This window comes from Manacus candei, unplaced genomic scaffold, assembly GCF_025592945.1.
Source record: "Manacus candei isolate 608988 ecotype Guabito, Panama unplaced genomic scaffold, ASM2559294v1 h1tg000069l, whole genome shotgun sequence".
In the NCBI taxonomy this organism is placed as follows: Eukaryota; Metazoa; Chordata; class Aves; order Passeriformes; family Pipridae; genus Manacus; species Manacus candei.
Genome location: NW_026138117.1, coordinates 3,324,085 through 3,337,928, shown reverse-complemented (window position 1 = coordinate 3,337,928; position 13,844 = coordinate 3,324,085). Strand labels below are relative to the sequence as shown.

The following is a 13,844-nucleotide window of genomic DNA, read 5'->3' as shown; positions in this document are numbered from 1 at the left end:
TGTAGAAACAGAAAAGCTTACTGAAAGTAACACGTACTACCAATCTGCTTTTACTTTGTTATTTTCCTAACAAAATTATGTTAGGTGATTTTAGACTCACACACACACACACAAAAAAATCACACATTATTCAAATACCTTTATTTTCAGATGCTTATTCTGTACTCAGCTTGTATTTCCACCCTACAGAATTTGCATTTTCATCCACTTCAGTTTCATCTGATTTTTTTGTAATAAGAGTTTAAAAAATTATCTGCCATTGACCAAAATGGTCTATTTCAGATGGTAGCAATAAAGATCACAAAACTTCACCTGAAAATAAACCAAAATACTACTTTAAAAGTTGCCAGATGCTTTAAAATACCCGTGAAAAAAAATTTGCTTTAAGTTGCTCCTTTACTTTTAAACATTTCAATAATTTCATTTGTTCCTCCAAAGACATTATTTGCTGGCTCAAAAATGCTTCTCAGGAAATAATACTCAATTCCATTCACATGGGGTATGAATGAGAAAACTCATTTTAAAATAAATAAAAAAATAATAATTAAATAGGAAAGGAGAAATAATTCATCTAGAGAAAAACTTTAGTGCATGTTATTTTTAAGCCAAAGAGAACAATACTTCTGACACTCATAGAAACTTCTCATAAAACATTTAAAGAGAGCAAAAAATTTAAAAGGAAGTTAAAGAGAAAAACAAGCATCTGCAAATAGCATCCTTTTTTCTGGCTTTGGGTCATACAAAGTAAAGCTTTTTATTCTTTCTAATGATGGCAGTTGTTAATATTTTAAAATTTCGATATGTTAAATTAGGTTATACTCCTATAAATTAGTTGTTATTGAGCTGGTACAGGCATAAAATTAATTGGAACTATCCTCAAAAACAAGACACCCTATCCTGCAATGAGAAGAGGAAAACAGCAGCCACTTTAAACTACTCTTAAAGCTTTATCTTACTTTAGATTTTAGATGCAAGTTTTAGATCAGAAACTTTTCAGTGTGGCAGTAAGTTTTACCACTCAGGTAGCACTGCAAACTGATGCGTGCAAAAATAACATGGACTTACTGGAATTCTAACCTTTTTGGCATATAGAAACATTTAATATGTAGCAGGGAGATACCTCCTAACACATAAATGTCTTGCTAGCAATGTGAATGCAATCAGGTAAGACCTACAGCTTATGCTCTGTGGACACTCCTCAGTTTTCAACCCTTATTCCTAACCTTGCTACCCACTACAGAGGATGCTTTGTATCACTCATGGCATAGAAACTGTGAACTACTAAGTGACAGAGTTCTGCTCTCCTCCCTGCCCTGATTTTGCTTCTCTCCCCTTTTTTCTTTGGTCACTTACCAGGGTGGAACTGCAGGAATTTATAGAACAAGAAGGGTACTTGGACAACACATTAGTTTAGATTTTGTTGCATAACACTTGCAACTAAATTAATGCTAAATCACTGGAGAGAAGGATCACTGGGAGGGAGGAGCACAGTATCTCCACCCTCCCTATGCTCACGTGGCAACACTAAAGTGTCCACTGGAAACAGCTATTAAGCCTGGAGGACAAGTAACAACAGTGGCAAGATAACGCTTATTCCTCTGCCATACGAAGTCTATAAATACAACAATCGAAGGCCTGGAAAAGATAGAAAAAGCCCGATGTTAAAGCCCTGGTGTTAATGATGTGGCAGTAACGCTACTTATTGATTGCTTAGCAAAGCACCCTGTTGACTTGCCATGTGGGAACACAGACCAGCAGGAAAAAGCTGGCTGCAATGTCTGATAAAGCCAGAGGAGAAATGGGTGGAGAAGCACAACTGCAGAAAGTTTTGAAGGAAGATAAAATATAGGGCAAGAAAAATGAAACAAAACAGGGGAATTCCAGTTTGGGGGGAAAACTAAAACATTAAAAAAAAAAATTAAAGGTGCAAGTAGAGATAGGGAAATTAAATGCTTGCAGAAATTCAATTTAGCCACCTACAATACCTTGGAGGCAGTTACCCCTCAGAAGTAAATATACAGTCTCTTCTGGTCAGACTCCTTTACAAACAGCTGTGATGATCTGGTTTAACACCCTGTGCAACAGAGATCATGACTTCACCCAATAATTCCAAACCCTTAGGCTTAGTTACAGAATATGTTTTGGATAGACATCTAATTCTACTTTGAAGATTTCAACCACCCTACATCATTAAGTGGCCCCCTAACTAAGACAACAGTCATTTACCTTCACTCAAAATACCTCTCGCTTCTACTTTGACATGCCTAATATCAAGTCTCAACTTAAATAGCCATAGCTTTGCTAGATTAAAAGGCCCTTCAGCATCACAATTTTTCTCACAACATAAATATTTTTATATCTATAATAAATATCTAAATAAATAAATGTTATGCTCAATCTCCGAGTTCCTTGTTCTGCTATCTTTTTCCCTAGAGAAATTAAATTTAAACAAAGGAAGAATTCATTGGACTCATCAAGTACCAAGACTCCAATCAAATTTTCCCTGATGAACCAGTTCATTTCAGTCTTTTCTCCATCAGATAATGACATTCAGTAGTACTGATTGGCAGAGTGGCTTCACCTGTGAAGATTCAGTCTGTCAATGACAATGATCTCTCTCAGCATCAGATATAATCAGGTTTCCCCAAAACCAAGGAATTTATTAATCTTTTTATTTTGGAAGATACAGTTCAGTGAAAGCTATCTGGGCACATCATGACCTAGTTAAGCTACATGAAAGGCAACTGACAAGGTATATGATAATATAAAAGCAGCTACATCATAATATAAAAGTTCCACACATACACACCTTCCTTACCTTTTTATAGTTAGGAAAGAAAACTTAGATGGCAAGAGTAGCCTCAATGCTTTCTATTACATGCTTGACAACGATAATTTCTGGTACCCCTAGACTGCCCATTGCTGGCTCCACAGACTGAAGCTACACACAGGTCCAGAACATCAAAACAAACACACAAAGGAAGGAAACGGTTTCCATTAAGGACCAAGTACTCCATGTCACCTGTTGCAAGAAAGGAATGGCCAGATTTTGCAACATTTAATATCCATATCTCTCAGTATTTCCACAGACATATGAGTTGCATAGATTGTTAAGTGTTACTTTAATACATATTGTATATTAACATGTTAACCACAGTTCAATTTACTATCATATTACCAGCAGCTAGCAAAGATGGAAACTAATAGCTATATTACTCTTTGCGTGGAAGATCAGATATAAGTAATTCTGTTGAAACAAATTTTTCAAGAGAAAGAATAAAAACTAGGGAACAAATAAAGCCTATGTGATCCACGAACATACCAATAAGGAATGGTTGACAGGGTCTTGTTTTTATTCTATGATCACATTTTTTTAGTGATGCAGCAACCCATGAAGCCTTCTGGATCCAATTACAACTCCGCTCCTACCTAAACTATATCTAAATTACTATTACCATAGTACCAACTTCACCATGGAGTTACATAGAAACTCAGATTTCTCCTGTCTTACAGATATTCCCATCAGTTGCAAAGTTATTGCAACCTCCAAGTTTTAAGATCACAAGGGAGACAAAAAATACAGAGACAGAGTAATCAAGAGTGGAATGGACCTTATGACCTCACCCAGCTCAACCTTCTGCTGAAGTACAGTGAATGCTGAATTTGAACAATGTTGCTTAGGCTGTCGTTTAGCTTGGCCTTGAAAACCTCCAAGCTCAGATATTCCACAACCTCTCCAGAGAACCTGCTTCAATGCCTGACTGTCCTCATCGTGAAATGCAGTCTCATTATGTCAAGCCAGAACATCACAGTAATCCTGACTGGAAGGCCAAAACAGATGGAGGAGTCAGTGATCCATGTGAGAGTCAAGCCAAGCGGACCCACGCCTGTGCTGTGCTGCATGTCCAGGCTGGCTGTCAGGCCTGTGCTGCACATAGCCCCCGGCTGCAGGGCGAGCTCAGACAGCTCTCTGGAACTGAGGAGCCTGCGGGCAGCTCCCACTCCATACTGGCAATGCCACCTGGGTGGCCTTGCCTTTATCTAAAGTAGGGATGGAAATTCCCAGGTGAACATCCTTTCTCCTTGACAGTAAAATTATGAATATAGAGTTGTTTTCTTGCAAGGAAATCCAGCAATAGCTCTACAGACCAGCATGGAGTAACCCTTTCTATGGGCAGGGTATGCACAGTACGTTGCGTGTGCACTGATGGGCTGTTTGATGCTGCACAACTCAGGGTTCCCAGCATCAAAACAGATATATTATCTATGCTATTCTCTCTTTACAGCACTAGTTCTAATAAATAGAATTTTCAATGCTATTTTACAGTGTCTGAGTGCCTTTCTTGGATCATCACAGAACAGCATCTCCTGGCACAAAACAAACTTTCTCTGTTTCACTTTATGGCCACTGTCTCTCAGGCTCCTGACCTGTGTCTCTGTGAGGAGTTGGGCTCCATTTTCTCCATAAACTACTTCAATATTGGCAGGCTGCCACAAGATCCTCCAAAGCCTCACTTCCATGGGTCCCTCAGTCTCTATTCATAGGTCATGCACCCACTGATCATCTTTGTATCCTTCCAGTGGGATGGCAGAGAGCAAAACCACTGGACACAGTGGTTTAGGTGTGGTCTAATAAGTGCTGAGTAAACAGGAATAATCACTTTGTTCAGGGTAGTGGCTACACTCCTGCATGTTGCCAGGTCCATTGCTGACTCATTTCCAGGTTGTATCCCTCACAGGTGGTTATTCGGTCCCATAGGAAGGGCTTTACATTTGTCCTTTTCGGATTTCATGAAGGTCCTGTCAGCTCATTGTTCTGTCCGGTTTAGATCTCTCTGAAATGCAGACCTGCCCTTGAGTATTAGTACATTCCAGCTCCAGATCAGTGACAAAGCTACAAAGCAGGACAGGTCCCAGAATAGAGCCCGGAGATGCTCCTTGCAGCCAGACTCTGAGGTAGAGCACAAACCACTGCTGGGAATAAACCAAAACCAAACACTCTGCAGTTTATGTAGTTGCCTGGATAGTTTTTATCATTATCTACAAATTCCACCTGTAAATATTTGTACAGTATTGTGGTGTAAATCACTGATTCTTTAACACTTCTATATTTCTAGATTAGTTTATATTTATTTAGAAGCCTCAGATAACCAGTTTTTAAATTCATTTAACATTCATAACATTCATTTAACATATTTCAAACAGGGGACCCAAAATCCCCTAGTGGAAGCAGATGTCATGAAAAAGTAGCTGATTTCTTTACTCTATCTCAATATCATTATCTTCTATCATCTTCAACCCAAGTCAGACATTTTCAGTCTACAGTTTATCTATTACAAAAATAAAGAAATTTCATAAGCTAGACACATCAAACTATACTGAAGCCATTCTGTTTCCCACTCAGGAAACTACCTTGACATATTCCCAACAAAGTATGCCTGTTAGGAAACGAGAAAGCTTTCAGTTTTCAAAAGTTAGAATTATCTCTTTAAAAACCTTCTTTCTGAGAACTTCTCAGCCATTTTTTCTTCACTACCACTCTCCTCTATAAGGACCCCCTTCTATCAAGTTGATGAACAACAAGTATATAAGAGGTTTAGTGGAAATAAGTGTTTCAAATTATTTAAATCTGTACCATGCTTGTTTACAATTTTGTCTCCTACCATCGCTCCCTCAAATGGTAATGTAATCTGTTTAATATCAGTATTAGCTGTGCTTCCTCATTTAAACAACCTTAAAAAACCCCAACCCTATCACCAAGGGTTGTTTGGGATTTTTTAAAGTAACTTCAAAAAGTTTAAAAAGTACACATTCTATTACACCAAATCTGTACAGTCCAACATATATATAGGTATTCAATTGAAAAAACCTTCAGATACCCCTTAGGACATCGCTAAGACAAACAGCTTTACGAAGAATAGTTAATTGATCCGTTGATCAACTAACTTAAAAAACACTAAGCATGCTGCATTACAGTCAGTTGAACGGTTCTATTAAATAACATTTTGTAACTTCATACAGTACACAGACAGAAGGAGCTGTTATGTATATAGTTTCATTTCCTGTGCACCTCCTTCCACTAAATTTCACTCAGGTATCTCTAAAACCAGTTCGATAAGGACAGCAAAACTCCTGTTCTCAGACTGTTCTCTGTCAGTGCATGTCAGGTAGTAGGAAAAGAGGTATTAAAAATGCATCTGTGATAGTCTTAGCGAGAAGGCAAATCTGGTAAGTGTAGCAGGAAAATCTAAGACTACTGTAAAACTCCTCATTTTTTTTTCTTTTTCAGAAATTGGAATTACATTGCAATACTTCAGCTCTTTGCTATTTCCCCATTATATCCAAGGTTTTCAAAAAGAGAGAGAGAGAGTACATACAATCCTATTTTAGTCCCTTTAATACTCCAGAGCAAAAGTTATCAAGGCTGCTTATCAAAAAACGTTAACACCGTATTTTAAAAATGCAAATGCTGCATCACATCCTTGTTGCAGTCAGTAAATCAGTAATTATTCCATGTAGACAGCTGAGAAAACAGAAATACACAACAATCCTGCATCACGTTAAAATTTTACCAGCTGCCTCTAACAAATGCTATCTGACACAGGATTATTCTTTGCCTGTATTTATGACTAAAAAGATAAATACTTTCTGTTTAATTCTAATGGTCACTGGTTCCTTTGGTTTCTCCCCATGCAAGAAGAAATTCTTGGTATTAATAATTAAAAAATAATTAAAATGCTGAAATACTAACACAATTTTTAAAAAAAAAAACAAATTATTTTTTAAATTACTGTAGTTTCAACTCACAGGGACAATGGATCAAATCAGTTGCTTCCACTGTGAGGACCCACTGTGCTCAACTTTCAGAACTACAGGATAATGCAGGCTGGAAGTGACCCCAGAGGGTCCAGCCCAGTCCCCTGGTCAGAGTGTGTCCACTTAGAGCAGGATGTTCAAGGTATTACCCACTCCAGTTCTGAGTACACCCATGTATCACCAGGAAAAGTTCAAATTTAATTCAAATGCTGTCTTTTCGAGAAAAAAAGACATTTTCTTGAGCTCCTGTTATACCCAGGTAATCTTCATGCTGTAGACTGACAAAGTCAGAGGCACTACACTGGATAGAAGGTACTAGCAAGAGAAATAAAATAGGTTATTATAGACTTCTATTCTTGCTGAACCCACAAACATGGGAACAAACCAAACTGGTTCTAGCCTATGCTTCAGTCACACAACTTTTACTGCTAGTTATGCATGAACCACAACATCCACCATTCACAGTCAGACTCTCAGGTCATTTACAAAGTTTACTGTTTGAAAAGACACCGTGAACTCATAAGCTTAGTAAATCACACCACAGAACCACAACACGTATCACTTTAAGAAGAGCAAAACTGGGTAAGTTCTGAAATAAAGCAACACACAGCAAGTGTCCAAACTGTACTGCGAACAGGTGAATTTTTAACATGCACAAATGCATCTAAATGACTCAGAGCAATCCATATTGCAATACTGGCAATTGTTGACAAAAATCACAGCTGAAAGCTTTAAAGAATGCAAAGCTTATAGACCTCTGCAAACTCCAGAGGGGCTTCATCATGTTCAGAGCTACACAAATACATAGCAAGTCCCTTCAAGAGATGACACTCCAAGGCCCTGAACTGAGCACACTATCCTTAAATTGACCTCTACAGGTGAGGGCACCCCAGTCTGCTTCACACGTGCAGTATAACTGGACACTGGTGAGGGAGAAAGAGGTCCAGAGGAGGGAATAACACTCACTTTGAGATTACACTGAAGGTCACGGAGAATATGTCTAACTTCCTGTCCATTGCATGACAATTTTTCCTTTAATTTAGTCCAAAGATTTTGCAAACAAGTATGAGACTGTTCAATCCAAGCACATAGTTAATATTTTTCATTCACGAGCAAAGTCGCAGTGCAAACCTAATCAGCCTTCCCACATTCAAATTTCAAAACCCCAGTGAGATAGCACGGTCAGTTTTTATTCACTGTGTTTTCCTCACACTGTTCATGATTTTCATGTGCTACCTCAGCTACTAGAGTGTTTTCAGTTTGATTGAGGTCATTCTTTTTGCATCATATTTTGATTTAAGTCAGGGTCAAAACATAATCATTAAAGTAAATGGGGGCATGCTATAGATTAGTTCTGACAGCAGGATACGACATATATGTGAAGATACTCTTATGTTATTTTAAACTTGTAAGCTTTCTCCCACATCACCTTCCAGCACTAGTCTGCTTTTCACACTCATGTGAAGTATCCTGGATTGCTATTTTAGATATTAGTAAAAACCAAAAAGGAAGTTCCTCGACTGAGATTAGAAAGAATGACAAAAATGGAACCAGAACTCCAGCATCCCAGTGCACTTTTCTAATGACATCTCCCTTCAACTTCGTGATTATTTTACCCATTACTTACACTCCATAACTACCTTAGTTTCTGGAATGCTAGCAGACAATACATCAAGTTGTAGGGAAAAAAAAAATCCTATTTTCACTGACCTATCTGGTATCATAACTTTGATGTTTAAATACAAATGTTTGCCAGATCCAGCACTAAGACATAACTTCAAATATTACAGCTGGGGATTTAACTTAGCCTAAATATTAACCTTACTCTATTTGCACGTATCTTGTGAACAGATGGGTAGGTAAGAGAGCTATCAAAATAGTCTCAACAGGCTTTCAGTCAGCTGGCCAAATAAAAAGGGATTTAAAAAAAAAATTGGTTGTAAAAAAAGCATCCTCATGTTAGACATTTGTCTTCAAAACGTTTTACTGACCACGCGGTTATGGGGTTATGGCATTACTATTGGTTTCCTTCAACCTAAAACCCAGAAGGCTGTTGTGTGTATGTTGTGTGTCCCGTCCCTCCCCAAACCAACACCAACCAAACCAAACAAACAAAACCCCAAACAAAAACCACACATGCTCAAATATAAACCGAAAGCTGTCCTCAATCCATGTGTCAATACAGAATGTGATAATTACACTAGGAAAGGATAAGCCTATGAAAAGCCTGAAAATCATACATATTTGCAAAAGAAACTCCTAAGTTATCTTTGCCCCTCCTAAACAGCAAGAGTCTCTTTCAGACTGAATGCAGAAATTTTTCCCTGCCATGATATTCTTTTGCTATGGTTCACAGATTTCTTAAGTGAAAAAAAAACAAACAAACAAGAAATTTTACAACCTTCTCAGTCTTACTCATTCCTCAGCAATACATGGGCACTAAGGATCCAGCTAGGCACAAAAAAAGTAAAGTCACACATCAGCCTTTAGTTTGAAAATGATGTTTAAGTTTTTTTTGGCTGGTCCATATGCAGTTTTCTCTGCTCTCATATCTATTCAGACACCAGATAGTTTTCAGAAGTTCTATTTCTATAGAACAGAGAGTGTACAGCAATGTCACTGTTCCTCAAGTCTTTGATTTACAGCTTGAACACTCAAAGGACTTCAGTTTTGCTTTTTGCTGTTAGGCAAAGCTGTTTATGTTACATTTTTCCCCTCAAAACTTCTTAACTAAGATTGGGTACAAAAGCAGTCATGTCTATCCGGAACACTCCAGCATCAATCTTGTTTCTACTCATGACAGCTCCATGAAAAACTGCTTGCTGCTCCTTCTCCATAGAAGCACGAAGCCAGCATACTCTTCAGTGCATCAACTTCATCCTTCCTCCAGTTCCCCCTCATGTACATGCAAGGTAAGAGGAAAACAGTGTCCTCCACCTTCATTTTTCACTTTACTTTGTCATATGCTGACCTGTTCTTCTCACGCAATTGTCATTCATCTGACACCTGCTTCTTATCAGCTTTTTTTCTGCAGCAAATCCTCTGGAATATATACTGCATTGTTTTACTACAGCCACCTTCAACTCAGCAGTCCTCAGGAGCACTCAGCTCTAATCCCTCTCCACAGCTTCCTTCCTGCAGCTGTAGTGAAACATGTATGCCCACATGTGGAAGATGGAAAGGATATTCCTAGCTACTTCCCTGCTTCCTGATTATTATTTTTAAACTCTGCCTTACTACGTTTAACTTGACACAAACTGGTAAAAGCTAAGGCACTGAAGGACAGAGCCTGAAACACTCTCCCCTCCTTTCTTCTCAACTGCTGTTTAATTTTGAACTCCCATCTTGGTCTAAAGGCCCACTGTCCAAGCTGATTCTTCCTCTCCTGTGCTCATTTACTGTCTCTTGCAGACTGGTACTTAGTTTGTAGCTTAAGATCAGTGGGACTGGATCTCAAGTCCCTTTTATCTTTGTCTTGCTTTAAAACTGTTGTTTGGTTTTTGTTTTGTTTTGTTTTTTTTTAATCCAGGGTTTAAACAGGCATTGCACTCAGCAAAAGGAAGACTGTAAGACAACACTTTCTAACATGCCATCCACAAACACAGCTTGAGAATGAACGCTTAAGAAGTCAATAAAGGATGAATTAAAAAGCAAAACAAAACAAAACACAAAAACTCAAAACACCAAAGCAAGACTTACTAGTGACCCTAAATGCAGCAGAACAGATGGGAAGAAAAATGAGTGTGAGAAATCTGAAAAGACTAAAGGAAAACCGTGTTTTATTTGAGAAACAAATTCACTTTTTGAAAATGACAGAAGTATTGCTGAGATAAATTTTAAGTAATAGACTGTATCAACAAAAGGAAATGGTATCAGTACAAACTATTCACTTCTCTTGAAGGGCGTCAATATCTGTTCAAACTCTGTGAATCTAAAACTGGTTTTGTTTATTTAGGAATGGCAAAGAAGTCCATAGAGAAAAAAAACCCTGTGTGTTCTTCACAAATGAACCAAACTAGACCATGGCCCCAGCCATCAGAACTTTTAGAGCATGAATCAATTCCATCATACCAGTATATGACATCACTGACAACGCTTATAAACTCATATAACCTATTACCTGTGAAGGAATGCAATCACAAATAGAGTTAAAAATAGGAATTCCTCAAGCATTTGAACTCTTTTAGTATCTCAAGACACTACAGGCCACACTGACAAACTCACGCATTCTCATCATTCTAAAGACCTGGTATCATATTCGTGCTGTTATCTAAACGTTACAGTCTCTGAAGACAAAGTCAAGTGAACAGTGGATGTGCGACAACCAAAATTGGGGGGTTTTAATCACTTTCTAAGCAACATCAGCCTATTTGTAAAAACAAGCTACTTGGAAATTACTGGAACTGAGTCCTTCACTAAAAACACGTATCTACATTTATTCTTACACGTGCATTATTAGGATGCATTTCTTCCCTCAAGTCTGCTCTAGACACATAACTAGTCTCCTCACTAAAACTTCTATTCCATACCCTTCTTATTCTTTTTATTCTGTTTCTTCCTCTCAGTCCTCAAACTCCTGCCTCCTCCAGTGCAGCAACTTGCCTGAAAAGCAAGTTCTCTTGTCCAGCCAAAGTAAATCTGTTTCGCCTACTTCTGCAATACATTATATTTACCTGCTGCTTTTTAATGCTACCAAACAGCAACGCTTTCAAGTAGACCACGAGTCCGCACCTTGGAAATGCTTGAAAGCCGTTCTCAGCAATGCTACAGAATATACTTAGGTGTCTCGCTCCGGGCTTTTTTTCCTTGCTAAACCACAATGAAAAGACAGCGTGCCAAAATCACAGACACTGTGAGTTAGGGAAAGTCAGACGGGGACTTTATAAAGTTTGGAGAAAACGCCATCGATCCCGCGAAGGCGCCGGACACCTCTCAAAAGTTCGGGGAGGCGAAGGGGGGCCCCGTTGTCATTTGGTGAGAGATCAAAATCCAACCTATGCAAAAGCGCACATTTCTGCACTTTCTCATGCAGCTTCGCCCGTCTGTTTGGCTTGGCTCGGTCTCCCGCTGGAAGCCTGCCTCAGGGAAACCAGCTCAGTGCGAGAAAGCCTCCTATTTTTTTTTTTTTAAACTTCTTTCTTTCCCTTTTCCTCTGTTTAAAGGGCAGCTCCAGCTCCATCCCCGCCGCTGTCAGGGGAGGAGAAACCCCTGCCAAACGTCAGCGACACACACACACACACAGGGACGGACACACACAGACACAGAGACACACACACACACACACACGCACCCTGCCAGCCGGGCGGGGGACGCAGCGGTGCGACTCCCTGCACACCCAGGGCAGCGAGAGCCGGCGGGATGCGGGAGCCGGGGGGATGCGGGACAAGGGGCGGCGACCCCGGGGCGCCTTCCCGGCCGCCTCCCCCCACCCCGCCGCCGTCGCCCGGGAGCGGGCGCGGGCCACGGCCGCCAACGGCCCCGCCGCCACCGGAGGGAGGGGAGGAGAAGCGGGGGGAAGGGGGACAAGAAAGGGAAGGGAAATCTGGGTCTCACCTTCCTTCTCGGCCCGCGCCGTGTGGAGGAGCAGCGCCAACGCGAAGCGCAGCGCCGCGCCCCGCCAGGCGGCCGTCCAGCCGCCGGCGCGGGGGAAGGGGCAGCCACCGGGGGAGCAGCGGGGGCAGCGCGGGGAGCAGCGGGGGCAGCCGGGCGCCGCCGTCATCGCGCTGCCGCCGGCGCTGCGGGTGCGCCGGGTGTCCGTGTCCGCGTCTGCTCCGGCCGGGCCGCGGCGCGCGCGCGCGGAGGAGCTCGGGGAGGGGCGGGGCCGGGCGAGCACCCCCGCGAGCGCGCGCGCTGCGGCTCCTGACGCGCGTGTCCCGGGCGGGGGATGGCGAGGGGGCCGCCCCGCCCCCCGGGGAGGCCCCGCCCCCGGCCAGGCGAGGGCGCAGAGCAGGTGCCATTTTAAGTGTGGGCAAGGCGGCCTCACTTTCCCCCTGGTCTAGGCAGGGGGCTGGTGACCGGCTTGTTTTGGTTTAATTTTTTTATTTTAATTTTTTATTTTTTTTGTTTCTTAAACGCGACATTGGGTCTTTTGTAAACGCCGGCTGTTCGCGGCGGGGTCAGCCCACCTCCTTAGCGCTCTCTCTCCGTCGCCGGAAGGGCTGTGGTGACGCTGTTGTTGTTTCCCTGCGGAGGCTGTCGGCGTTCCTCCTGCCCGCGTCCAAGATGGTGGCGGGCGGGCGCCGAGCCGTTGTCTCTGTGCGCGGCGGCCTCGCTGGGGGGCGGGGGCGTTTCTCTCCGGTGTTTCTGCCCATTTCCCGTGTCCTGTCTTCCTTGCTGGAAGCCCAGGGTGTTGCGGAGCAGGGGTGTCGGCAGCCCTCCCCGTGAGGAAATCCGCTCCCTTCCCCCGCTGCTGGGCCTGGCCTGTCGGTGCAGCACCCTCGGCAGCAATAGAACCGGAGGAGAGGGAGGTTTTGCCCGCCTGAGGCGCGGCGTGAGGCCTGTGCTGGAGCCAGGGCGTGATAGCGGGCGCCTGCCGTTGCTGAGGGAAGACATGTACGCACTATGCCTTTGAGGGACACAAGTGGCCGTAAGGCCTTTGTGAATGCATGGAGGAAATTTGCGATGGGGAGAAGGCAAGTTGTTAAACGTGTGAGCTTGGTGTCTGTCAAGAGGATGTTGCGCTGGGAAATGGGTCCATGGAACCATCCTGACAGGACCTGTGATACCAGGTGTGCCGTCTCCCAGTGAGAGACATGAATTGGGTATTGCCTGTCCAAGATCAGGACTTACAGTGCCAAAGGCATCTTGGATAAAGCGTTAAAAGGAAAAGTCTATAGCACAAATAGTCTCTGTTTAGTGAAGAAAAGCCTTAGATTTTTAGAATAAAAAACCAGTATGCACCCATGTGCTATTTCTTAGCTCATTTCCCTACCTGATCAACATGTCACATTTGTTTTGAAGTGGCTGAACATGTCCTTGAGTTTCAGCTGTCAGAACAGCATAAAAGACTTGGGTAGTGTAATAAACCC

At 42.0% G+C, this 13,844-nt stretch overlaps 1 protein-coding gene and 1 long non-coding RNA gene across 3 annotated transcripts in view; one reads left to right on the top strand and one right to left on the bottom strand.

Annotated features, from left to right (window-relative positions):
• TMEM131 (transmembrane protein 131) overlaps positions 1-12,645 on the bottom strand; it is a 92,998-nt gene extending 80,353 nt beyond the window's left edge. The window contains exon 1 of the mRNA XM_051806781.1: positions 12,370-12,645. Coding sequence (XP_051662741.1) covers positions 12,370-12,535 — 166 coding nt within the window. The 5' untranslated portion in view covers positions 12,536-12,645. The remainder of the gene's footprint in view (positions 1-12,369) is intronic.
• A 23-nt stretch (positions 12,646-12,668) lies between these two features.
• Positions 12,669-13,844, top strand: part of LOC127479621 (uncharacterized) — a 28,425-nt gene continuing 27,249 nt past the window's right edge. For both annotated transcript variants that reach the window (XR_007907619.1, XR_007907618.1), the window contains exon 1: positions 12,669-12,766. This is a non-coding gene — a long non-coding RNA (uncharacterized LOC127479621). The remainder of the gene's footprint in view (positions 12,767-13,844) is intronic.